The sequence below is a fragment of the Microcaecilia unicolor genome, chromosome 3 (genome assembly GCF_901765095.1).
Source record: "Microcaecilia unicolor chromosome 3, aMicUni1.1, whole genome shotgun sequence".
Classification (NCBI taxonomy): domain Eukaryota; kingdom Metazoa; phylum Chordata; class Amphibia; order Gymnophiona; family Siphonopidae; genus Microcaecilia; species Microcaecilia unicolor.
In genome coordinates this window covers 436,040,396-436,067,081 of record NC_044033.1, presented here as the reverse complement: position 1 = coordinate 436,067,081, position 26,686 = coordinate 436,040,396, and the positions used below count along the sequence as shown (strand labels likewise).

At 42.5% G+C, this 26,686-nt stretch overlaps 1 protein-coding gene across 1 annotated transcript in view; it reads right to left on the bottom strand.

Moving 5' to 3' along the window:
• Positions 1-26,686, bottom strand: part of ADAM17 (ADAM metallopeptidase domain 17) — a 160,281-nt gene that overhangs the window by 81,813 nt on the left and 51,782 nt on the right. Inside the window, exons 6-8 of the mRNA XM_030198883.1 lie at positions 9,004-9,140; positions 8,461-8,547; positions 1,634-1,750 (exon numbers count right to left, since the gene is read on the bottom strand). Coding sequence (XP_030054743.1) covers positions 1,634-1,750; positions 8,461-8,547; positions 9,004-9,140 — 341 coding nt within the window. The remainder of the gene's footprint in view (positions 1-1,633; positions 1,751-8,460; positions 8,548-9,003; positions 9,141-26,686) is intronic.

The window sequence follows — 26,686 nt, the reverse complement described above, 5'->3', positions numbered from 1 at the left end:
GTGACTCCTAGTGTGGGAAGGCTGAGACCACGCCTGCCTTGACTTAGAGGAACCATACCCTCAAGAAGTTTCCTCCACCAACTTCAAGGGGGGTATCGGTTTGGGTGACAGTCGACATCGGAGGCCGCAACGCAGGCTGAGGGCCAAGCGGGGCCACAACGGGAGGCAGGGTATGCGCAAGCAACTCCGATGCAGATGCATATTGTTGCAATAAGCCATCCTGAAGCTCGAGGAGCAAGGCCCGGATACGCTCATTGAGGGTCGACACTGGGAAAGACTGCAAAACTGCTGGGGTCGAGACGGGAGTTTGGTCCTAGCTGCTTGGAGACTGACGCATCGCATCTCCTGAATGGAAGGCGAGCGGTCCTCCTGGCAAAGATGCTCCTCAGGTGCCGAATCCCTCAACGTCCCAGAGCTTTCGGCACTGTGTGTTGAGGGCAATCGATGCCGATGCTTCTTGGCCTTCGCCCAAAGTCAATCATCAAGGCTCCTCTGTACCAACAAGGATGACATTGAATCCTCATGTTGCCTTGGGGTCAGGTCCGACGCTGGTTGGTTCTGGGGGCCTGCACAGTAGTCAGCATTGAGGCAGATGTAGATCCACTCGATGCACCACTGCTCCCAGTGTGTACAAGCCTAGCAGCCATAAGTACCGATGCTCCCGATACCGGTGAATACTCGACGTCGAGGAATCTGACCTGGCTCCAAAAATCCTCTCTGGCTAACTGGGTCCGTTTCTTCATATGAAGACTGAGGACAGTTAGCAGGGCTACGGTTAGGCCGTAAACACTTGAGGGCACCAAGAATGGGTGTCCTTACCAGAGATGGTCCGATTGTACAAGGTACAAAGCTTAAAGCCACTGGGAACTTTGGTGGACATGAAAGGGAAAACTTCTGCAGCCAAATCAAACGACGCTATGGTGCCAAGGGGCAAAGAGCCCAGAAAAAAACCACACGCGAGAATGCGGGAAAAAATAAAGGAAACTTAGAAGCAGGAAAAAAAATACTAAAAACAATAATGGAAGAGGGAATCCAAATACATGAAAAAAAAATCACACAAAAAAAATGTCAAAAGGCATTCAAAAGCTCTTCAGACCAAGCACTGTGAAGAGCAGGACAAAGTGTCATCTACCCTTTACCACGGTAGAAAAACAACTGCAGTAACCGCACACTCGCGGCGGGCAGGAAGACACTCTCGCATGCGCAGTGGAGCATGCCTCGTGCTCCACAAAGGCTCTTTTAAAGCTTACTAAAAGCTCTGGACCAGGCAACGCAGGATCACATTACCCAATTGTGAGAATTATGGACTGATTTGTCCTCGGAGAAAACCAATATACTAAATTCACTGCTCCTCTGACCCATACACTTGAAAAAAATAAGTTTTTAGTTCTTTCTTAAATTGTATTATACTTTGCACTGCACAAAGCTCAGCAGGCATGACAAACTAGAAAAAAAAATCACACTTTTACCTTAGAAACAGCAACCGTTTCGCTAATATCAATATACATTTCATACACTACATACTGATGTACAGTGTACGCAATAAGCCTTATCTAGAATAACAAACAGGCTCAGACCTGATTCTTTCCAATAAAAGCAAGTACATCACACAGAGGAAAGCAACAGGATTTACCTCCAACAGATCCTTTACTTGCCAGGCATCCTTGTTCTCATCTGGAAAATTCTTTGCCATATTATAATGTATTTCTCCAGGGATGGTTATAGCCTGTGGGTCTTTGTGAACAATAATCTAGATATAAAAATTATAAACAATGAAATTAAAGATTTTTCTGATCCCTAAAATACATCATATAGCTAACAATTAAAATCTTCAAAGAAAATATAAAATTAGGGACCTGCTATATCTAAATTCATGCCAAAGTTTAAACAGGTGCATCACTGAAAATGCAATGCATATGCTAAAATTCCATTTAACATGGGATGGTTTGTGGTTTATTAAAAATTCCTATACCGTTCTAGCTGCCATGGCACAGCAGAGCGGTGTATAATCTAAAAACAATTAGAAAAGGGAAAGAAACTCCATTAATGATAGGAAAGACATGAATTCAAAACTGGAGAAAGTATTAAAAAAAAAAATATATATATATATATATATTTTTTTTTTTTTTTTTTGTAAGCCCACTAAAAACCAGACCTGTTAGAGCAAATGCAAAACGAGGGTAAAGCATAAAAGTGCAGCACATGCATACTGAAGTTCCCTGTACTAAGCAGTCCAAACAGGAAAGGTATTTCCATCTCTCCACCCACATCACAGTATCCCCAAAGGAGGAATGTCCTCCACACACTCACATTGCAGATCCAATACAGATTCCAACCCATAGAGTAGATAGAGTGCCAGAATTATCCTGCCCCCAAGACACCAATTCCTCCATCCTCTCCAGAACAATATAACCTACCATTCCTGCTGTCTCGACAGAATGGACATGAGACCCTTCAAACCAATAGCATGGTATTCCACAGAATGACGCCACTTACTGGTATTTAAGGGGATGGGATTTGATATACCATCTTACAATCAAAGCGGTTTACATATTATGTTTTTGTACCTGGAGCAACAGAGGGTGAAGTGACACCTAGAGTCACAAGGAGTTGCAGTGGGAATTGGGTTCTCAGACCACTGGACTAACCATTAGGCTACTCCTCCACAGCCTAATATGGTGGCACCATTAAGTATCACTTAGCTGCAACACTGGCAGAACAACTATCATTTCACTTCTGCCCAGCTGCCTGTGAAGACAGGGGATCCTCTGGGATGATAAAGGGTCATGTCATGGATTTGATGTACCACCTTTCTGTGGTACAACCAAAGTGGTTTTATATATATTATATGCAGGTACTTTCTCCATCCCTGGTGGGCTCACAATCTAAGTATTGTACCTGGGGTAATGGAGGGTTAAGTAACTTGCCAAGAGTCACAAGGAGCTGCAGTAGAAACTGAACCCAGTTCCCCAGGTTCTCAACCTATTGCACTAACCATTATTAGGTTACTCCTCCACTCTGGAGGAGGGACAGGAGGGAGACTGAAGCTTTTGGGGACACAGACAATTCAAGGATTGCATCTGGCATTTGAAAGGAGTAACAAAAAAATTAAATCTCTACTATATTTTATATTTTGATATAATGGAAATTTAATTCTTATTTGGGTTTTCCTGCAGATAAGGCAGCCAGGAGGAGTCGTTTTCACACTCCAGACAGGTGGTTGATATGGGAATGTCTTTCTACCTTAATTATCTCAGTAAGTATAAGGTTGTTTTTCTTGGCTTTGTTTTTAAGCTATTTCTTTTACTTGCATTTATATTTATTTCTTGAGTAGCTTATATTTTGTGTGCTGAGCAAGTGTTGTGCTACCCCTGTAGTGCGGGAAAGCATTATAAGGTTTTATGGAAGAAATGGGAGCCTAGGAGAGGCATTATAAATTTAAAATTGTGTTTTTGATTCACAAGTCCCAGCAGGGGAAAGCCCTGCTTTATCTAATGTGCCTTCAGAATTATGTTTCAAATTGATTGCTGCGTTTTGCGTGTCAAGCTCTATTGGCTTGGCCAGTATGACTTCAGTTAGATTCTACTAGTAGTAGAGGATTGTCCTGTGTTGGACCTTTATTATGGGCTAGATTTATTATGGTAGATGACATTTAATGTGAGCAAATGCAAAGTAATGCATGTAGGAAAGAGGAACCTAAACTACAGCTACGTGATGCAAGGTCCCACATTAGGAGTCACCGTACAGGAGAAGCTGCAGACTATTTTGCATTTATTTGATGATTTATTTAGATTTCAGCTGCTTTTGGAGTAGCCTAGTGGTTAGTGCAGTGGCGTGAGATCCAAGTTCAATTCTCACTGCAGCTCCTTGCGACTCTGGGCAAGTCAGTTAATCCTCCATTGCTCCAGGTTCAAAATAAGTACCTGTACATAATATGTAAACTGCTTTGATTGTAACCACATAAAGGTGTTATATCAAATCCCATCCCCTTGCCCTTTTTAATTTTCTTCCATGTAGGTTTGAAAGACTACCTGTTTCTTCTTTTTCCTACCTGTAAGAAAGTAGTTTAAGTCTATCTATTCAGCTATTTTTTCACACCAAGGTACTAAGTAGTAGAATTCCTTGCCAAAAAATATAAGATCCCAACATAATTACTAAGTTTTTGAAATCTTTCCATTTCAAAAGATTTCTGTTGATCCTGTTGCCTGGTCTCCACCCCCCCTTCTATTCTCTCCAGTATGCTTTATTGCTGAACTTTATGTATTTATGGTTCTTTCCTTATTGATAAGTGTGAATTTTCATATTTTGTAATGACTTTGTCTTAGCTTGTTAGCCACACTGAACTTGAAATTGTGTGGGGAAATGTGGGGTATAAATGTCATAAATAAAGGAGAAACTGAATAGGAATATTCAGCCTCTAAATGAAAATGGTGTTCCTTGCTGTTTTGTATGCTTCATAGGTGCTGCTGTGGCATATCTTGTTGACCAAGCATATTATAAAGCTTCTGTATCACTTCATGGTGCAACCTCACCTTGAGAACTGCGTTCAATTCTGGTTGCCGTATCTCAAAAAAGATATAGTAGAATTAGAAAAGATTCAAAGAAGAGTGACCAAAATGATAAAGGGAATGAACTCCTCCCATCTGAGGAAAGGCTAAAGAGGTTAGGGATCTGCAGCCTGGAAAAGGAACAGCTGGGGGGGGGGGGGTATGATTGAGGTCTACAAAATCTTGAGTGGTATAGAACAGGTAGAAGTGAATTGATTTTTCACTCTTTCATAAAGCACAAAAAGCAGGGGACACTCAATGGAATTAAATGGAAATACTTTTAAAACAAATGGGAGGAAATATTTTCACTCAAAGAATAGTTAAGCTCTGGAACTCATTGCCAGAAGATGCGTTAACAGCGATTAGTGTATCTGGGTTTAAAAAAGGTTTGGACAAGTTCCTGGAGAAAAAGTTCATGGTCTGTTATTGAGATGGACTTGGGGGAAGTCACTGCTTGCCCCAGGATTGGTAGCATTGAATGTTGCTACTAATTGGGTTTCTACCAGGTACTTGTGACCTGGATTGGTCACTGTTGGAAGCCGGACACTGGACTAGATGGACCAAGGAAGTTTTATGTCAGGAGACGGCATGAGCCTATCTGGCCCATTCTGTGGGCTGAAGCCAGTGGGTGGAGCATGCTGCCAAACTGAGTGACCCCAAACATTTGCAGACGATATTGAAAACAATAGCGAATCTGTGAAATTTATATTAGTTTAGTAAACCTCCTTGGTTTTGCATTCTGTCTGTTAGGAGGGTAACGGGGGGGAGGGATTTAAGGGGAGTTGGGGGCCAGGTTGGGGAGTTTTCAACTGGTCTGTGAAAGGGGAGAGGGTTATATTCAAAGTGTCTTTTGTCAGTGCTCCAGAACTTGCTTTGTTATTTGCTGTGCTGTGGATTTCAGTGCTCTGCTATATGCCTTTATTTTTGCTTATGATGACAATAAAGATATTTCTACATAAAAACAATAAGAAATGCTTAATGACTGCTTATGTGGGGGGTTTTCTTGTTTTGTTTTTTTATTTCACAGCTTTCCATATGCTCTTCCAGCACAAACGACTCCTGAGTTGTTGCAAGAAAGTAAGGGTGAGTTTCTGGCCGAGGCTTCGTATGAACTGCCCAATCCTTTCCATCATGGTGACTGGCGTGCACGTTTTTCACCGCTGTCAGAGACTCAGGAGCAGTGAATGTTGTGCTCATCAGCATCAGGTCCACGGGAGAGACTAACCTGTGCTAAATTATGCAAAATGATGGAATTGTGCCAGAGCACAATAAACCGCCCACTCACTGTAATAGGAAGACATGAGATGCTCACTTGTTATCCGCAAGGAGGTTCAACAGACTACATTCAGAATTTTTATTGAGCCTACTTGGCTGCCTGGAACAAAACCTACAAAGTGGCATAATTTTGCTTTTTCCTCTCCCTATGTACTCTGGTATTCCTCTACTTCTGACTGCTGCCTTATTACATTACTAATCTAACTGATGAAAAGTAATTCCATTCTGATGGCTCTTCTGTGCACATCTGTATGCTGCACAAGCCGGAATGTTTCTATAACTGAGAATGAATAAAAATGCACTGAAAATTGTGAGCATGCGAGGGAAGACAAGATTTAAGGATGCAGCTGATAGTCTGTTTAGGATTCATCAATACTGCGGCTGTGCAAGGGAGACAGCTTCAACTTTTGATGTTATTGTGTCTCCTGTCATAAAACCTCCTTGAGATGGATCATTGGTCTGACCCAATATGGCTATTCTTATGTTGATACTGCTGGTATGTAATGCACTGTGCCTAATTTATTTTGTAAAATTATTGCTATTTTTAATAACTTTTATATATTGTATTTCTTGTATTGTACTATTTGAATTTATGAATATTTTTCATGTAACCTGCCTTGGGTGTTTTTGTAAAGACAGGTAAAGTATTGTAATAAAATACCCTAATTACTTCACCCCCACACTCTTCTGCCTTTCCATGTCTATATACATAGATTACAACGCTTTGTAGAAAAGCTTAACAGCTACCAATACTAAGAGTACAGATGTTCAGGCATCAGACAAGCAAGGTCCTCACAGTCTCTCTTAATCAGTACCTTGCCCCCACCAACCTCAATTAGCTTTGATTAGCTAACAGGAAGCATGTATAGTCTGCCAGACAGATCCAGCTATATGAGTATCTGTGTTTCTAGTTATGTTTGTATCTGCAGTTTTATAAGCAACAAGATTATTTGCTTGTTTAGGAAACAGGTCAAAAGCTGGTTGTTTCAGTAGATTTACAGTAGAGGAGTATAGTAGCCGTGTTAGTCCACTCTTAAGGTTATCAATAGAAATCAAACAAAATAAAACATGGAAAAGAAAATAAGATGATACCTTTTTTATTGGACATAACTTAATACATTTCTTGATTAGCTTTCGATTTACAGTAAGAATGTCTGACTAGAGGAATGATGAAGTTAGGCTGGTATGAATTTAATTTGGGGAAATGGAGGTTTTAGGACAGCTCAAAAGCTGTCCTAAATCCACCAGCTTAGCTATGCAGGTGCCAGCACCGAATATCGGCCAGTACCCACATAACTATTTTTCCTTAAAAAGAGTCCCATGATCCCCTACCAGCACCAGAAATATCCCCCCTTCTCTCTACCTCCCCCTACAAGTACCAAGAACTGCTGCGAGAGGTCACGGCAGGCATTTTCAAACAGCAGCCACAAGGGGCAGGAATGAGGAGGCTTTGCTCTTGCCCCCATTAATCCCACTAGGACCACCAGGGCTATCAGGTAGGCTCAGGGGGTCCTAACTAGGCAGCGGGGGTGGGGGAGATGTTCAGGAAGGAGGGGTGAGGGGGTCTGCATGGCGGGGCCCTGGGAGGAGGTGGAGGAAAGGAGGGGTATATTTCTGGGGCTGGGACCAGGGGGCTCTTTTTAAGGAAAAATAGTTATGTGGGTCCTGGCCAATATTCAGCTGGGACCTGCACAACTGTCTTATGTGGGCCCTGGCTGAATATCGGCCAGGACCCGCAGAGGTCCTGGCGGCCACCATCAGTCAAATTAGCCCCTGATATTCAGTGCCGACATCTGGACATGACCTGACACTGAATACCTAGCGATAATCTAGCTGATGAGAATCAACGCTTTAAAAAAACAATCTGACCACCACTGGCTGAATATTAACTGGTCTATGTTTTAATGTAGGATATCACTCTGAATTGTTTTTAGATACATCAGTTCATAAATGGATACAAACATAGCCGAGATTGAGTGGCAGAGCCAGTGGCGGGAGGTGGGGATGGTGCTGGGCAGACTTATACGGTCTGTGCCAGAACCGGTGGTGGGAGGCGGGGCTGGTGGTTGGGAGGCAGGGATAGTGCTGGGCAGACTTATACGGTCTGTGCCCTGAAAAGGACAGGTACAAATCAAGGTAAGGTATACACAAAAAGTAGCACATTTGAGTTTATCTTGTTGGGCAGACTGGATGGACCGTGCAGGTCTTTCTCTGCCGTCATCTACTATGTTACTATGTTATATGTTCATCATACAATTCTGAATTATTCTTACAGGATTCCAATAAAAGGTATTAATACGTGCAAGGAATAACATGTTACTTCTGTGGTGGTTGGGAGGCAGGGATAGTGCTGGGCAGACTTATACGGTCTGTGCCCTGAAAATGACAGATACAAATCAAGGTAAGGTATACACAAAAAGTAGCACATATGAGTTTATCTTCTTGGGCACACTGGATGGACCGTGCAGGTCTTTTTCTGCCGTCATCTACTATGTAATAAATTCAGTGAGTCATTTACTAACAATTAGTATATACTATATACCCCAGGGCCCATTTTATTCCATTAGCTCACACTGTTAGTAAATTGACTCCTTCAGTTAGGTGTGATGTTCATTAAACTGCACCTCTCAGCAATTACCTGCTCTATTTGCACTCCATACCCCTTCCAGGCTGTATCCCAGGATGTATTCCGATAGATGTCATCCACCCGGTCAATTAATTCAATCTGTACATAAGAGACAAACTTCTTTTTCAATTAAGAATTGGATAACTCTCCTAAAGATTTGATCTAATGCATCATTTCTTGGTGTGCACTGTCATCCTCATATACTCCTCTATCCAATCATAGTCCTCCACTAAAAGATAAGGGCAGTAGGACCAGAGACAAAAGTGGTGATCATAATGTGTTATATGTAATAAGCAACAGAATTAATAGGGGACACTGATGGAAACAGTTAAAAATCTTTGTACCTTTCATATGGATAATACACAGGAAAATTAAGTTAGGAGAAGAAATACAAACAACTATTTAAATAGTTATGTGGAATATTTGGTATACTAGCAGCAAAATATAGCAGCAGATAGTTTGGGAAGATAAACAACAGAGCACAAATTAAATCACAACAGATGCTACCTGAATTTTAGTCTACAAGTGTAAAGATACTGCACTATCAAACTTTACCAAATAGTTAATGGTTGTGCTCTCCTCCCCACGACCCATGTACTTGAAAAAGCGATGATCTGCCACTACTAGCATCTTGCAAGTATTCTTCATGGGATCTGGAACAGATCTTTGTCTTTTCTCCCGATGGAGATGTTCTGAAATAAAATCATGAATCCAGTCTTTAAAATGTATATATACAAAGGTGTGCTTTAATTTTAATGGGCATTTATTACTTGTAAAAAAAAACCCTTCAAAAAGCACAGTAATCAACAAGCATATCATAGATTTTTAAAAAGTGTCAAATTTCACAAGCAAAAGGCAAGAGAGGGACAATAACCGAGTGTGAAAGTTAACAGCTTTTTACTGTCAGACTAAAAATGGAATTTACTGTTTTGTACTGGGCAATCTTCTCTCTCACTGGTAATTTAAATGGAGCTTGTTTCTCACTGTCTAGCCCCACTGTTTCTTATTCTCACTCTCTCCTAGTTCTGTTCATTCATTCAGTTGAAGACAATTTGGCTTGTTCATGCTGGTTCACATGCTCTCTACTGTCTGCTGCTACTGCTTAAGTCACATAATCCCATTCATATACTGACAGCAAGCATTATATTCATCTGGGGTTAAGCAGCACATTCTCAAGCAAAGACAAAAACAAGGAACTAAACAGGCCAATGTGGTAAGTAGAAGCAATGAAACTGGGTTCATTCTGCTGTTTGTACACTGCTTGCATGAACTCCTACAACCATAATAAGGAAGAGCAAATTACCTTGACATCCTTGTAACACGAATTTATAACACAAGTGGACATGGATCAAAAATATTGTACTTCATGATCACGGATGTACACCCATAAGAACAGGGGACACCAATATTTTTCTCAATTTCAAGAATTGTTCTTACTGTCCTCTGTGACCTGATATATATTAGTTAAAGGTTGAGTTCCTAGATAATGGGCAGGATTTAGGATTCTGATCATGGATTGGCCCATCTTTAATTTTAAGTTCACTGGACTGAATTTTGTGCATCAAAATGTTATGTGATTATTATCTATCTGCAGTTCCATAATGATTTTTCCACTTGCACCCACTAAAACAAAAAATAAAAACAAAGATTTTGCAGATAAAAGCGGACTAAAAATACCATATTAGATTAGATTAAGCGGACTAAAAATACCATATTAGATTAGATTAAGCAAGGAAAGGAAAAGGGGAAGGGGCTAGGATTTGACATACCAACTTTCTGTGGTTACAAAATGGTTTACATAATATATATAGATACTTAATTTTCTACCTTGGGAAGTGGAGGGTTTAAGTGACTTGCCTAGAGTCACAAAGAGCTGCAGTGGGAATCAAACCCAGTTTTCAGGCCATTGCACTAACCATTAGGCTATTCCTCAGGATGGTGGGGTCTTGGGAATTTGCATTCACAGCAACTTGAAGTGAAGGGATGAAGAGAGCAAATAGTCTTCACCGAGAAAGATGTGTGATGTGGGGGAGATACCCAAGCCAGAAACATTTTTAACGGTGGTAAGCTGGAGGAGTCAAATCAAATCTCTATGAATCTGGAAGATGTAATGGGACAATTTGACAAACTGAAGAGTAGCAAATCGCCTGGAACAATATACATCCTACAATACTGACAGAACTAAAAAATGAACTTGCAGAGCTATTATCAGTAATATGTAATTTATCTTTAAAATCAAGGGTGGTACCGGAAGATTGGAGGATGACCAATGTAATGCTAATTTTTAAAAAGGGTTTCAGAAGTGATCCTGGAAATTATAGACCAGTGAGCCTAATGTCAGTGCCAGGGAATGGTAGAGACTATGATAAAGAATAAAATTACTGAGTATGTACACAGGCATGGATTAATGCTATAAAGCCAGCATGAATTTAGCCAAGGCAAATCTTGCCTCAATCTGCTTCATTTCTTTGAATGGGTGAATAAACATATGGATAAAAGGTCAGCTTGTCGATATTGTGTAATTTAAAAAGTTATGGGATAGAAGGCAGGGTTCTACTGTGGATCAAGAACTGTTAAAATATAGAAAACAGATGGTAATGTTAAATTGTCAATATTCTCAATGGAGAAGAATAAATCGTGGGGTTCCTCAGGGATCTGTGTTGGCATTATTGCTTTTTAACATAATTATAAATCATCTGGAAATGGGAATAATGAGCTAGGCGATTAAATCTGTAGATGACACAAAGTTTATTTACTTATTACAAAATTTATAAACCGCATTATCCAAAAATTCTAAGCAGGGTACAAAAAGTTATTCAAAGTTGTTAAATCACAAAAGGATCATGAAAGAGGACCTTATGAGACTGGGCTTTCAAATGGCAAATAACATTTAATGTGAACAAGTGCAAAGTAATGCATGTAGGGAAGAGAAGCTCAAATTATAGCTATAAAATGCAAGGTTAACATAAGACCAATAATCCATCCAGTCCAGTATCCAGTTTCCAACAGTGGCCAATCCAGGTCACAAGTACCTGGCAGAAACCCAAATACTGCCAACATTCTATGTTATAAATCCCAGGGCAAGCAGTGGCTACCCTCATGTCTGTCTCAATAGTAGACTATGGACTTTTCTTCCAGGAGCTTGTCCAAATCTATTTAAAACTCAGATACGCTAACCACTGTTACCACATCCACCAGCAACAAGTTCCAGACTTCTACAGTCTGTGCCCTGAGAAAGGCAGGGACAAATCAAACTCAGTGGAGGAGTGGCCTAGTGGTCAGGGTGGTGGACTTTGGTCCTCGGGAACTGAGTTTGATTCCCACTTCAGGCACAGGCAGCTCCTTGTGACTCTGGGCAAGTCACTTAACCCTCCATTGCCCCATGTAAGCCGCATTGAGCCTGCCATGAGTGGGAAAGTGCGGGGTACAAATGTAACAAAAAAAAAAAAAAAAATATATATATATATATATATATAAAGTATTGCATACCATGTAAAATGAGTTTATCTTGTTGGGCAGACTAGATGGACCGTTCAGGTCTTTATCTGCCGTCATTTACTATGTTATGAGTGAAAAAATATTTCCTCGTATTTGTTTTTAAAGTATTTCCATGTAACTTCGAGTGTCCCCTAGTCTTTGTACTTTTTGAAAAAGAGTAAAAAGTGTATTCACTCTACTTGTTCTACACCACTCAGGATTTTGTAGATCTCAATCATATCCTCCCTCAGCTGTCTTTTTTCCAAGCTGAAGAGCCCTAACCTCTTAAGCCTTTCTACATATGAGAGGAGTTCCATCCCTTCTATCATTTTGTCCACTCTTCTTTGAACCTTTTCTAACTCCGCAATATCTTTTTTGAGATACAGCAACCAGAATTGAACACAAAACTCAAACTGAGGTCACACCCTGGAAAGATAGAGGCATTATAATATTCTTGATCTTATTTACCATCCATTTCCTAATAATTCCTAGCATCCTGTTTGCTTTGTTGGCCACTGCTGCACACTGGGCAGAAGATTTCAGCATATTGTCTACAATGACACCTAGATCTTTTTCTTGGTTGCTGAGTCCCAAGGTGGACCCTAGCATCAGGTAACTATGATTTGGATTCCACATTAGGAGTTACTGTGAGAAAAAGGATTTAGGTGTCACTAATCATGATACATTGAAACTAGGGCTGTGAATTAATAGAGTTAATTAATGCAATTAACTAGTTAATTTTTGTGCGATTAATCTTGGTCTGGGCTCACTGTGCTTGCCTGAGTCGCAGGCAGCACCTGCAATGCAAGCAGGTTTCCTCCACTGGCCCCAAGATCCTTCCTGCAACTGCAGAAACAGGAAGACGCATCACAGGAGGTGGGGCATGGCTGCAGGAAGTATCTCGGAGCCAGCAGAGGAAGCCTGATTGCATTGTGTTTTGTTTTTAAATCTTTTTATTAACAAGTAGTACAAACACAAAAATCGGTACTGCAGAAAATAAGCAAGACACTGAAACAAAAAAACACAAAACATTACAACCAACTGTTCCATCGAAGCTCTGTTAAGCGTCTTACCTGTATTTTATCTTACAAAGGAAAGGAAAGAGAAGAAAAACACCCCAACCACCTCCCATCCACATCCCCCTTCCAATGTCCAGGAGCTATAAAACAGTAACAAGCGACAATGTAAGTAGCCGCTCCAGGGAACGCCTCCACAAGCCACAATATTCCAGAGAGGTCCTACGAGCTGGAGCAGAGACTCTCCTGGGATCGAAAGAAACCAACAACTGGGCGGACTGTCTGAAGGGACTCCTGCACTCCCAGTCTACCATCTTAAGCATACTGGCATACCAGTGCTCAAAAAGCAGGGCAAATTATCCCACCCAACGTTGAAGAATAACTTTCTTAGCCAATACTTGAAGTGATAGTCTGAGAGCCCCTGGTCCACTACAGCAGCATTTGAGCCTATTAACAGAACCCCATAAGATCACTCATAGAAGTCAGCTAAGACTTCTTCCAGGATGGCAATAATGCCGGGCCAGAAGCTCTGAAGCAAAGGACATTCTAAAAAATGGTGTACCAAGAAGCCCCGTACCCAAGCCAGATTTATCACATGCATCAGATTCCCAAAGACCCATGGCCTTGCCTTTGGTTCTGGTAATATAAGAATTGTGCAAATGCTTAAACAGGATCTTGTGAAGACCCACATTAGGAATAATCCAGAAGGCTAAACTGAAGCAACGCGATAACTCTGTGACAGAAACTTTGACACTCAAATGTGCACTCCACGTTGCTGCCAGCTGTGTAAAAAAAAGGGGAAGGTCTATGCTCTCTCCCTAGGCTGTACTACATGGAAAGCTTATTCAGATTAGCAGGCATTTGCAAAAAAATAGTGTTCAAAGTAGTGAAAGAGAGATATGTGCCATTGGGGCCCTTCAAAGAGGCAAAGTAATGTTGAGGTTGTAAATACAAAAAGAAATATTTCTACGGGATATTCCAAGCCGTCTGACACTGTGAGAAAGAAGGGCAACGACCCAGCCCCGAGGCAGTCACCTGACCCACATACCTACAACCTCCCCTGAGCCACATCTCAAAAAAAGATCTATCCCGGCTTGCAGCAAAATCTGGGTTCCGCAGGAATTCTAAGAAGGGAGAAGGTCCCCCCGCTCCCCCCAACCAAGTTCTCCACCAGTCCCAAGCCAACTTCAGGAGACGCAAGAAAGGAGAAAACCAGACCCATTTGTTCCTAGAGTGAAATATGTTAAACACAGAGGAAGAGGAGACATCATCCTTCCACACATACTCAGGTGCAAATTTAAAGTGGCCAGTATGGAGCTCATGAATCCAGAGAAGAGCCACTGCTATGTTATAAAGACGGAGATCTGGTAAGTTTACTCCCCTTTTACTAAGATACCGAATAAGTTTATCATAGCCAATCCGTGCTCTACGAGCCCCTCAAAGAAAGAAGAAACCACCTCTCGGTAGAACAGTTCATCCCTATGGGTAATCCAAATAGGCATCACCTGGAGAGGATACAGTACCTTAGGAAGAAGAACCATTTTAACCAAAGCGACTTGACCAAAGGAGGAAACAGGGTGGTCCCGCCAACGATGACAGATATTTTGAATGGCCTCCAACTTCTCCCACACATTTTTCTTGTACATAATACCCACATCTAGATGGAGATAGACCCTTAAATACTTCAGTTGACCCTTAGACCAGGCCAAAGGGAAATTCGGCAGTTGCCGACAGCTACAGTTGGTAGATAACGCCATTGCCACCGATTTATCAAAGTTAATCTTTAGGCCAGAAAAGGTACCAAACTGCTGAATGAGAGCCACCAAGATGGGGATCCCCTGAGATACATGTTCTAAAAATATCAGCATATCATCTGTGAAAAGATTCATTTTATATTTGTGCGGCCCAATCTGGATGCCAGCCAGTTCAGAGGATTGGCAAATTTTACTAGGCAGCAGTTCTAACAAAAGAACAAACAGCATAAAGGACAAGGGGCAACCCTGATGAGTGCCCCTCTCCAACACAAATGCGGAGGTTAAGCTCCCATTAATCAGTATCTGCACTGTAGGACTCCTGTACAGGGCCCATATTCCTGCCAAAAATTCACTCATGATGCCGAATTGAGGAAGCACCCAAAAAAGATGATTCCAGAAGACTTTGTCAAACAACTTTTTGGCATCTAGACTAGTAATAATTGCATCCCCAGGAAGCCACCCCCCCCCCCCCTCCCCCGCATGCAGGGCCCTCAATGCTAGTAGAAGCATATCAAAGCCTGTCTGATCCTTATGAACCAGAAAAGGTAGCACTTTGCCCAACCTGGAGGCCAAAATACTAGCAAAGAGCTTAATATCTTGATTTAGTAAAGATATTGGACAATAAGAGCCCAACTGACCTAAATCCCGTCTAGGTTTAGGCAACACTGCAATGGTACCATGATTCAGCGAACCTGTGGGCTGAGTTGGATTATACAAGACCTGACACAAATCCTCAAAAGGGCCAATCAACTGGATCCCCCAAATTTTGTAAAATTCAGAGCCTAAACCATCAGGCCCAGGTGCCTTCACTAACTTTAGTTTCTTAATCGCTTGTTGGATTTCAATGCCTTGAATAGGGGCATTTAGGCTCGCCATCCACTCTGACGTCAAAACCCGCAACTGAAGCCCCTGGAAAAAAGCCTCCCGCACTGCTGCATCACAAAGACCTGAATAATATAGCAATTTAGAAATCAACAAAAGCTTCCTGAATTTCTGCCTCCTTAGTGAGCAAATCCCTGGAGCAGGATTTGATACACGTAATGAGTTATTTAGCAGTCCGATTCCAGACCAATGCGGTCAGCAATTTGCCTGTCTTGTTTCCCCACCATGTAGGTTATATTTATAGAGCTGAACATCCTGCAGGGCCCTCTGGTTCAGAATCTCATTGATTTGTCTCTAGTTATCCCGAGTGCTAGCAGCATTCTCCCTTGCAGAGCGGCAGTTTGGGCCACCTGAAGTCACTGGAGCAGCCCAAAGAGTTCCTTTACTCTCTCCCTGCATGTAAGACTAGTATACGCAATGATCACCCCCCTCATCACTGCCTTTCCCGCCTCACAAAACATTATGGGATCCACCTCAGAGGGATCATTGCCTTGTAAAAAATGCTTCCACTCTTTCCCCAAAAAGCTACAAAAGTTGGCGTCCTGGTACAGCGCAGGGTTCATTCACCAGCCAGTGGAGTTCCACCCCCTAGACAAACCCAAATCCACCCCATACCATACTATGGTATGATACTATGCCAGCTTCTATGCCTGTTGTCTGAGCCAGGGGTAAAAAAAGATGGGGAGAATAAGATATAATCCAGCCGGGCATAAACCTTGTGCACATGCGAGTAAAAAGGTGTAGTCATGGTCATCAGGGTGAAGTACCTGCCAGATATTCAACAGTCCCAACTCCTGCAGCAAAAAATGTACACCCTTCCCCTCCGTTCTCTACGCCCTGACTTTTGGAGGTTTACGGTCTATGAGCGGGTCTGCAATAACATTAAAATCCCCGCCCCACTACAAGTTGATAATCAGTCAATGGGGCCAAAGACATTAGCAGCGCAGAGAAAAACCTATGAGAGTGCACATTTGGTGCACAGACTGAACAGAGAGCCATCCTGGATCCTAGAACAGCGCCTAACCAAACCACACAGCGCCCCTCCGGGTCTTGTATGACTTTATGCCTGGTGCAGTCCAATGACTTATTGATAAGAATAGCTACATCTCTCTGCTTATTGTAGAAGGCAAAGGCTAAGTCCCCAAACCAAGTTTTCTTCAACTTAGCATGCTCAGAGTGGGAAAGGTGCATCTCCTGAATCAACAGGATATCCACCTTCACACAGTTGCTATAACTAAGAATCTTTGTACATTTCACTGGCAAGTGAATGCCATAAACATTTAAAGTGGCCACACGCAGGATACCCATCCCACCACCAAAACATGATGACACAGAAAATATGAACTCTACAAGAATCCTTGAAAGTGGCTTCCCAGCAAAACCACCTCAACAAATGGTGTAAGAGAGCCACCATTACAAAGCAATAAGCTATCAAATTATCCACGACACAGGAATCGAAAGGTCTCCCATTCAACCCATCCCCATCACTCTTACTTAGTCCAACTACCCATAGTCCCCACCACCCTCCCAAGTATTTCCCCCCCTCTCAGATCCCAACCCACTTACTCCCTCTCCCATACCAGAAACACAGCATGAACCCAAAGAACAACCACCACAAACCCAGACTTGCACACAAAACCCTCCACCCCACCTTACTCAAACACATATCCCCCCCAGAGCCGTGCAAGCCCCACAAAAACCTACAAACAGAAGCTACCTCCCCCTCCCCCCACACACAATTAGAGCAACTGTATGAAATAGCCACAAATAGAGGACTCAACAGAACTCTGAGGAAACTATCAGCATCCCAATTAGGTCCAGAAAGCAGGGTATTACCCCCCCCCACACACACACAAAGTCTCAAGGTCTCAGAAACACCAACAATTAATAAAAAATGAAACGTGAAATGTTCATATCTGTAGGAACAAGAGAGACGGACGTTGGAAACATCAGGTGCCCTGATCCCTCACTGTGGAGATGCTGAAGGCTGAAGACAACGCATTGAACTGAGATCCCAGATCTGACCCAGATCTGTCAAACTCCTTAGGGATCAGCTCCTCATGAGCACTTTAGTAAAGGGCAGTGAGCAATTCAGTGCCAGGTAGGAATAATCCAACAAAGTGTAAAGACCATTACACCTGAGGTAGCTTGTCTACGAAGGCCCACAGCTCCTTGGCTTTAGTCAGAGTCACTGTCATGGACAATCCGAACTTTAGCCAGATACTGGAAAGCAAATCTGATGCCCCTTGAGAACAGTTGAGAACAGTACAGTGCCAGCAGCCTGCGTTGCTCTACAACTTGAACTGAGAAGTCTTGAAATAACAACAGGTGAGACCTCTTATAATCCAAGGAACACTGCTTCTTAAAGAGATCAAACAATTTGGCCTTGACAGCATAATTCAGGAAACAAACAATGTTTGGGCACAGTCGACCAGCGCTATCCTTGTGGACTCCAATCCTATGTATGCACTCCACGTGCACAGGGCCTTCTTCAGAGGGAAGCCCCAATGCTTGCGGGAGCCAGCGCTCAGCTAGAACCAAAAGTGCAGAATCGGGCACCTCCTCTAGAATGCTGATAATGCGCAAGTTTTTCCTGCGACCTCGATTCTCCTGGTCTTCTACTTTGTCTGCCAGGGTTTGTACCTGCACTTCCAGTGTCACGACTGTGACTTTAGTCCATGCCTAAACTCACCTTGCCTCCGATAGAACCCGGGTAGCTTATATTATTTCTCTGCTGTCCGGTCAAGCTTTAGCATGGGCTTCTCCTCTTTGGGAAAGAGGTGACCCGGTGCTTAATGATTTCCCTCGATTCCTGGACCAATTTAAACGAGTCTTTGAAGAGCCAGGGAAGGTTACCTCTGCAGCTTCCGCACTCCTGGGATTAAAGCAGGGAAAGCGGACCCTGGGCGATTTTGCCATCAGATTCCGCACTCTGGCATCTGAACTGGCTTGGAACAACGAGAGTTTGGTGGCGACCTTCTGGCAGGGGTTGGCACCCTAGATTAAGGATGAGTTAGCCGGACGGGAACTCCCGAACAGGCTAAATGACCTGATTGGACTCTGTAATATGACAGACATTCGTTTTCAGGAGCGCAATCAGAAACGGCGCTCTACAGAAAAGATGGGCATAAGGAGAGTGCGTTTCGGGACACACCACAGGATCCTAGTCCTAGAGGGGCTCCTCCCTTAGAGCCGGTAGAGACTATGCAATTGGGTCGTACTCCACTCTCGATGCAAGAGAAGCAGAGGCGGCGAACCTTTAATCTATGTCTGTATTGCGGTAATACAGGACATTATGCTGACCGGTGCTCGAATAAACCTGGACCCTCGGATCAGAGTCTGACTGCAGGCACCATAGTAGGCTTATCTTATGGCTTACTTTGTAATCAAGTGTTACTACCAGCAGTGCTTGATTTAGACCAAAGAAAGGAGCATACCGAAGTCTTTTTGAATTCCGGGGCAGGTGGAAATTTTATAAATGAATACCTGGTCTGTCAACTTAACATTCCTACACAAGCGTTACCTAAGACCATTCCGCTTCTCTCAGTCTATGGTAACACTCAAGGACACGTAAGCACACAAACGGTTCCAGTGCACCTGTGTATTGGTGACCACAAGGAAGATATTTCCCTATATGTCCTCCAAACAGTAGTGCAAAACACCTTGCTGGGGTTATCTTGGCTACAGAGATACAATCCGACTCTAGACTGGGGAAGTGGTGAGATCACGGACTGGGGCAAGTCTTGCAGAGAATATTGTCTCGCTCCTACGGCTTGCCGTGCGGCTGGCGAGCCGCAGGACCTAGATGCAGATGCATGGACTGATATTAGTGATTCACAGTCTCAAGACTCTGATATTCCTGCGATGACCCTGGCCACCGTTTGTGTTCCACCCCCATCCGGACACCTTCAGGTTGAAACCCGCACCATATCCAAGATTAAACTCCCCTCCAATGGAGGTTCTAAGAAGACTCCTCAAGACTTGCATTCTTATACTAAGCCTGAAAAGCAGGATCCAGGGTATAGGGTTCAGGATATTCCTGTTACTAGGGGAGCTCCTGGTCCCAAAGACAGGCCGCGGCCGCCCATGGCTTGTAGTACTACCCTAGTGCAAAATGCAAGACCTCGCTCTATTAACAAAATTCAGCCTTGTCTTTCACCCACAGACCTACTATCAACTTCCAGTTCGGTGGTTCCTGTCCATTCACCTAAACTTGTCAGCAGGTTCCACCAAAGATATCCCTGGAGACCCAAACCTTCCGAGGGGACCAGGAGAGCCTTGAGGGGGAGGTACTGTCACGACTGTGACTTTAGTCCTTGCCTACACTCACCTTGCCTCCAGGTGACCGGGTCCTGTAGTTGCTGTGGACTGTTTTTTCCTGTTTCCCAGATGTCTTCCAGGTTCCATTCCGGTCCTGATGTTCCTGCTTTCCAGACTTGCCCCGGTGGTTCTGCTGTCAAGCCTCACCGGTGACATTATCTATAATTGCCTTATTAAGCACCTGGGAACTTTCAGGCATTGCCTTTGCAACAGAGGTCTTCAGATGTGCTTTTGTCTGAGAGTGTTTGTTGCTGCTCTAGCTCTGCTAGTATCTGCTTTGTGTGTCCTTAGCTTTAGTTTCTTCTGTTTGCTTTTGCCTTGTGTGTTTTTAACTTTAGTTCCTTGCTGCTATATCTGCTCTGCCTAGCTTCAGTTCCTTACAGTTTGTTGCTGTTTTGCTCATTGTCAGTTCTAGTTTCCCTCCTGCTATTTCAGCCTTGTGTGTCTTTAACTTTAGTTCCTTGCTGCTGTATCTGCTCTGCCTAGCTTCAGTTCCTTATTGTTTGTTGCTGTTTTGCTCTTTATCAGTTCTAGTTTTCCTCCTGCTGTTTTAGCCCTGTGTGTCTTTAACTTTAGTTCCCTGCTGCTATATCTGCTCTGCCTAGCTCCAGTTCCTTAATGTTCCCCTGATTTGTCTATCTTCTGCTATAGTTCCCTGCCTGCTTGTTCCACTCTGGTTGTCCTTAGCTTTAGCCCTTCCCTGTTCGTGTCTGCCTTGCCTGAGTACTTCAATCTGGTTCCAGTCCAGCCAAGCCAAATCCGCTTCAGCTCGTGGTTCCAGTCCAGTCAAGCCAAGTCCGCTCCAGCTCGTGGTTCCAGTCCAGTCAAGCCAAGTCCGCTCCAGCTTGTGGTTCCAGTCCAGTCAAGCCAAGTCCGCTCCAGCTTGTGGTTCCAGTCCAGCCAAGTCCGCTCCAGCTTGTGGTTCCAGTCCAGCCAAGCCAAGTCTGTTCTAGTGTGTGGTTCCTGTCCAGTCTGTTGGTGTTTATCCAAGCTTCCCTGTTTCCACCTGATCCTCCTGGGCGGAGATGCGTTCTTCCACTTGTAGGAGCCTTACTGCATGACTGACAACACAGTCCTTTATTTCTTCCATGCTAACGTGCAGCTTTGCCAACTTATCTTTCAGCAATTGCGATAGGTGCCGCATGGAAACTTGAACGGTGTCATCAGAAAGAGATTGCTGAAGCCCATCCTGTGGTGGGGGTGACACCATCTTTTTTGGAGTGGGTGCAGCCTTCTCCCATCCTGGCCAAGGAGGCTTAGTCAGCATACCTAGGAAATCCGGGAATCCTGGACTACTAGAAGATTAAGTCTCGCTGCACAATGGTAAACTTTTACCTCAGTGTTGGTTTCTGAGCTACATCATGGAAAAAAAATCACAGCAAAATAGAGGTTTAAAGAAGGTGGGGGGGGGGGGGGGGGAGAAAGGAGCTGAGCCGCTAGATGTCCGCTCAGGCTGCTGCCATCACGTGACCCCCACCTGCTTGCATTGTAGATGCTGCCCACCACCCAAGCAAGTACAGCAATACTAGACCAGTTAAGATAAAAAATTTTAACTGCAAGATTAATCGAGCTAAAATTTTTTAGCATTCAACAGCTCTAGTTGAAATCCTCTGCTTAATGTACAGAGGTGGCTAAGAAAGCAAATAGAATATCAGGAATTATTAAATTACTAGGTATTTATATTGATACAAAATACAGAAGTCAGATTAATTTTTTTGTTAAGAAAGCATGATCAATTACTCAGTTCTATTTAAAGTTACACTGGTTGCTGATTGAAGCAAGAATTTTATTCAAATTTACATGCATTTCTTTTTAAATTCTAACTGGAGACTCTCTGAACTACTTGATAGGGCAAGTGAAGTTTATAGATCTTAGGAAAAGTAGAAGATCATACTATTCTTCTCCTTTTGAAGTTCTTTCTCCTAAGGTCACCACAGAGAAAAGGTACCGAGAAGGGTGAAAAAATGAAAGTGGATGAGATGCTTCCCTATGAAGAAAGGCTGAAAGAGGCTAGGGGTCTTCAGCTTGGTGAAGAGATGGCTGAGGGGAGATATAAGAGGTCTATAGAATACTGAGTGGAATGCGTAGATGTGAATAGCTTGTTTTCTTTTTTCAAACATACAAAGATTAGGGAGCACACAATGAAGCTAAGTTTAAATTGGAGAAAATATTTCTTCACTCAGCATGCAATTAAACTCTGGAATTCACTGCCAGAGAATGTAGTAAAAGCAGTTAGCTTAGCAGGATTTTAAAAAAGGTTTGGATAAGTTCCACTCCTAAAAGAAAAGTCCATAAACCATTATTAAGATTGGTTTGGGAAAATCCACTGCTTATTCGTGGGATAAACAGAATAAAATCTGCTTTGCTCTTTTCTGATCCTGCCAAGTACCAGTGACTTGGATTGGCCACTGTTGGAAACAGACTACTGGACATCATGGACTTTTGGTCTGTCCCAGTATAGTGATGCAAGAGGATTGTGAAAAATTACAAGAGGACCTTAAGAGACTGGGCATCTAAATGGCAGATGACGTTTAATGTGAGCAAGTGCAAAGTGATGCATGTGGGAAAGAGGAACTCTAGTTATAACTACATAATGCAAGGTTCCACGTTAGGAGTCATCGACCAGGAAAGGGATCTAGGCATCATCGTTGATACTCTGAAACCCTCTGCTCAGTGTGTGGTGGCGGCTAAGAAAGCAAATACAATGTTAGGTATTATTAGGAAAGGAATGGAAAATAAAAAACAAGGACGGCACAATACCTTTGTATCGCTCCGTGGTGCAACAACACCTTGAATATTGTGTTTAATTCTGGTCATTGCATCTCAAAAGATATAGTGGAATTAGAAAAGGTACAGAGAAGGGCAACAAAAATGATAAAGGGGATGGGATGACTTCCCTATGAGGAAAGGTTAAAGTGGCTAGGGCTCTTCAGCTCGGAGAAAAGATGGCTGAGGGGAGATATGATAGAGATCTATAAAATAATGGGTGGAGTGGAAGAAGTAGATGTGAATCACTTGCTTACTCCTTCCAAAAATATTAGTACCAGGGGGCACGCACTGAAGCTACAAAGTAGTCAATTTAAAATGAATCGGATAAAACATTTCTTCACTCAACGTGTAATTAAACTCTGGAATTCGTTGCCAGAGAATGTAGAAAAGCAGTTACCATAGCAGGATTTTAAAAAGACTTCCTAAAAGAAAAGTCCATAAACCATTATTAAAATGGACTTGGGGTGAATCCACTGCTCATTTCTAGAATAAGCAGCATAAAATGTATTGTACTGTTTTGGGATCTTGCCAGGTACTTGTGGCCTGGATTGGCCACTGTTGGAAACAGGATGCTGGGCTTAATGGACCTTCAGTCTGTTCCAGTATGGCAATACTTATGTACTTACATGTACTTAGCATGATATGCTTTAGGAAAACAGCCATGGTTTCAAAAGCAATGGTGAATGAGTCACATCCTGTTTTCTTGACCACAAAAGGTTGCTGCACTGCATGCTAACAAGCCTGGGAGAGCAGAACCAAACATCAGAAACCGCATGGTAGGTAGGGTGGAATGACCTTGCAGGGCAAACTATTAAACATTAAGGCATTTAAGACATCTTCAGGCAAAAAGTGCAAAGTGCTGGGAAAGAGATGCACTATACTTGGAGAGGAGATTACTGCCTGCACCGTTACAGAAATGATGTATTTCCTAATTGCTCGTTTAAAAAAAAAAAAAAAAAAAGGAGCTGGCCAAATGGACAGAGCAGACGCTGTGCAGTAATTTTGTAAAATAAGTTCATGTATAAATAATGTACACACAATTCTACCTCTGCTGCTACCAGAAATTTTTCAAAATGAAAACATACACTTCTATTTTGAAAATTATCCCAGGCAATTCATGTACTCGTATTTACACCTACTTTCAGACACAGAATCCCAATAGAAAGATCGCAACAAAAATGAAAGTCAGGAGCTTTTTAAGGTGAGCGCACAGATTGCAAATTATTCCCCTTAACTGCAAAGCAGTTTGTAGATACAAACAAAACAGAATTTGAAATGTCTGTATACAAATGCTAGAAGCCTAAAAAATAAGATGAGAGAGTGAGTATAAAAAACTAGAGAGCTAGATATAATAGGCATCTCAGAGATCTGGTGGAAGGAGGACAACCAATGGAACACTGTTACCAGGGTATAAATTATATTGCAATGACAAGCTGGATCAAAACCAGAGGGGGTGGTGATGCTACATATTAAAGAGGGTACTACTGACTAACAAAATAAAAATTCATCAAACAGATAACATGGAAATCCTATGGATAGAAATTCTATGCGTGGAAGGGAAGAGAACAATGGTAAGGTTGTACTGTAAATTTTTTGTGTGTGTGGAGTTTTTTTTGCCTGTGAAGTTTTGAAATGGAATCATTGAGGACCTATGGATAAGTCAGCTGTAGCCCCCTATTTGAATGGGGGTTCTAGTGGAGGCATTTAGCTCTGAGATCCTGCTTGCTTGGCAGTCTCTCTAGTGTTGTTATTACAGGAGGGGCTATACTGCCTGGTATAGTGATTCTGATTCATCTCCTGTAGCTCTTTTTATTATTGCCATACTATTGTCCACCAGGCCAGAATGAACAGATGATGACATATCAGAAATTAGGAAAGCTAGCAAGCTGCGTTGCCCAGTCCAGAGCTTATGACAACAGAGCTCTTTGGACAGTGAGTCGTGCTCCACCACGCAAACCACAATAGCGCAGGACCACCAGCTGTTTTTTTTTATGTGGTGAGGAGTGGATGCATTTTTCTCTTCTCACAGCTGCAGGTTCAGTTTTCTTCGAGAGCTTTTTTTTGTGTCTGCCAGGTTTCTTTCTTTAGTTTGTTTTATTTTTGTTCTCCTTTACATTTTTAATTTATTTTCCCCTTTTTAAGTTCTCTTTATTTTACCGCACTCTGTAGGCTCCATTTAGGCCTGAGCTTCAGTTGGGTTCTTCCCTTCTTTTTTTTTCTGGTGCTTTGCCCCTTTTTCGGCACCACTGAGTCCTTAGAGAAGGAAGAGTAGTCTAGTGGTTAGTGCTGACTTTGATCCTGGAGAACTAGGGTCAATTCCCACTGCAGCTCCTTGTGAGTCTGGGCAAAACCCTCCATTGTCCCAGGTACAAAAAAGTACCTGTATATACTATGTAAATCGCTTTAAATGTAATTGCAAAAACTACAGAAATGGAAAAATGACAAAGCAGATCGATATAAGACAAACAATAGTTTATTATTGTAAATCTAATGTACAGATCAGCCCGACACAGGCCGTGTTTCGCCCAACAGGGCTGCTTCAGGGGCTACACAATGATATTTTACTGCCAAAATATGGTGAATATGTATTGATGAAAACAAATGTACAGAAAACTGCAACCATTGATCTTCTAACATATGTTGAAAAAAAACAGCTCAATTGAATAAACAAAAAGGAGTGGTAACATGAACGCCGTTCAAACACTCTCTTCACTCCGATAGCGCAAGTATGCGTGAGAATTCCTGGCATGTTGCTCAGAGCCAGAAACAAGCAGCAGGGAGTGGCAGTAGTCCATTTATTTGGTTGGTGGGGCCCAGCCTCCCTGCCAGCAAAGGTATGCCTAGCATGCCCGCATGGAGGGAGGGGGAGAGAGAGGAATGCGTTGCTCCTCCAAACTGCAGGGTTGGCTATGACCAGAGAGAAAGCCTGTTAAACATTTTCCAACACACCACTGGATAGGAGGCAAGGTTCTGGATTAGGAATTGGTTATCGGACAGAAAACAGAGGGTAGAAATATTAATTTCTCTCAATGGAGGAAGGTGAACAGTGGAGTGCCACAGGGATCTGTACTGCGGTGCTATTTAACATATTTATAAATGATATGGAAAATCGGAACGACACGTGAAGTGATTAAATTTGCAGATGACAAAAAACTATTCAAGGTTGTTAAAACATGTGCGGACTGTGAAATATTGCAGGAAGACCTTAGGAAATTGGAAGACTGGGCTTTCAGATGGCAGATGAAATTTAATGTGGACAAATGCAAGGTGATGCACATTGGAAAGAATAATCCGAATCATAGTTACCTGATGTTAGGGTCCACCTTGGGGGTCAGCGCTCAAGAAAAAGATCTGGGTGTCGTTGTAGATAATACGCTAAAATCTTCTGCTCAGTGTGACGCAGCGGCCAAAAAAGCAAACAGGATGCTAGGAATTATTAGGAAAGGGATGGTGAATAAGACCGAAAATACTATAATGCCTCTGTATCACTCCATGGTGCAACCAAATCTTGAGCATTGCGTTCAGTTCTGGTCACTGTATCTCAAAAAAAGATATAGCAGAATTAAAAAAGGATCAAAGAAGAGCGACCAAAATGATAAAGGGGATGGAACGCCTCTCATATGAGGAAAGGCTAGGGCTCTTCAGCTTGGAAAAGAGACAGTTAAGGGGCGATATGACCGAGGTCTACAAAATCCTGAGTGGTGTAGAATGAGTAGAAGTAAATCGATTTTTCACTCGTTCCAAAAGTACAAAGACTAGGGGACACTCAAGGAAGTTGAATGGAAATACTTTAAGAAAAACAGAAGGAAATATTTTTTTACTCATTGAATAGTTAAGCTCTATAACTATTTGCAGGAGGATACGGTAACAGCGGTTACCATATCTGGATTTAAAAAAGGTTTGGACAAGTTCCTGGAGGAAAAGTCTATAGTCTGCTATTGAAACAGACATGGGGAAGCAACTGCTTGCCCTGGGATTTATAAGCATGGAATGCTGCCACAACTTGGGTTTCTGACAAGT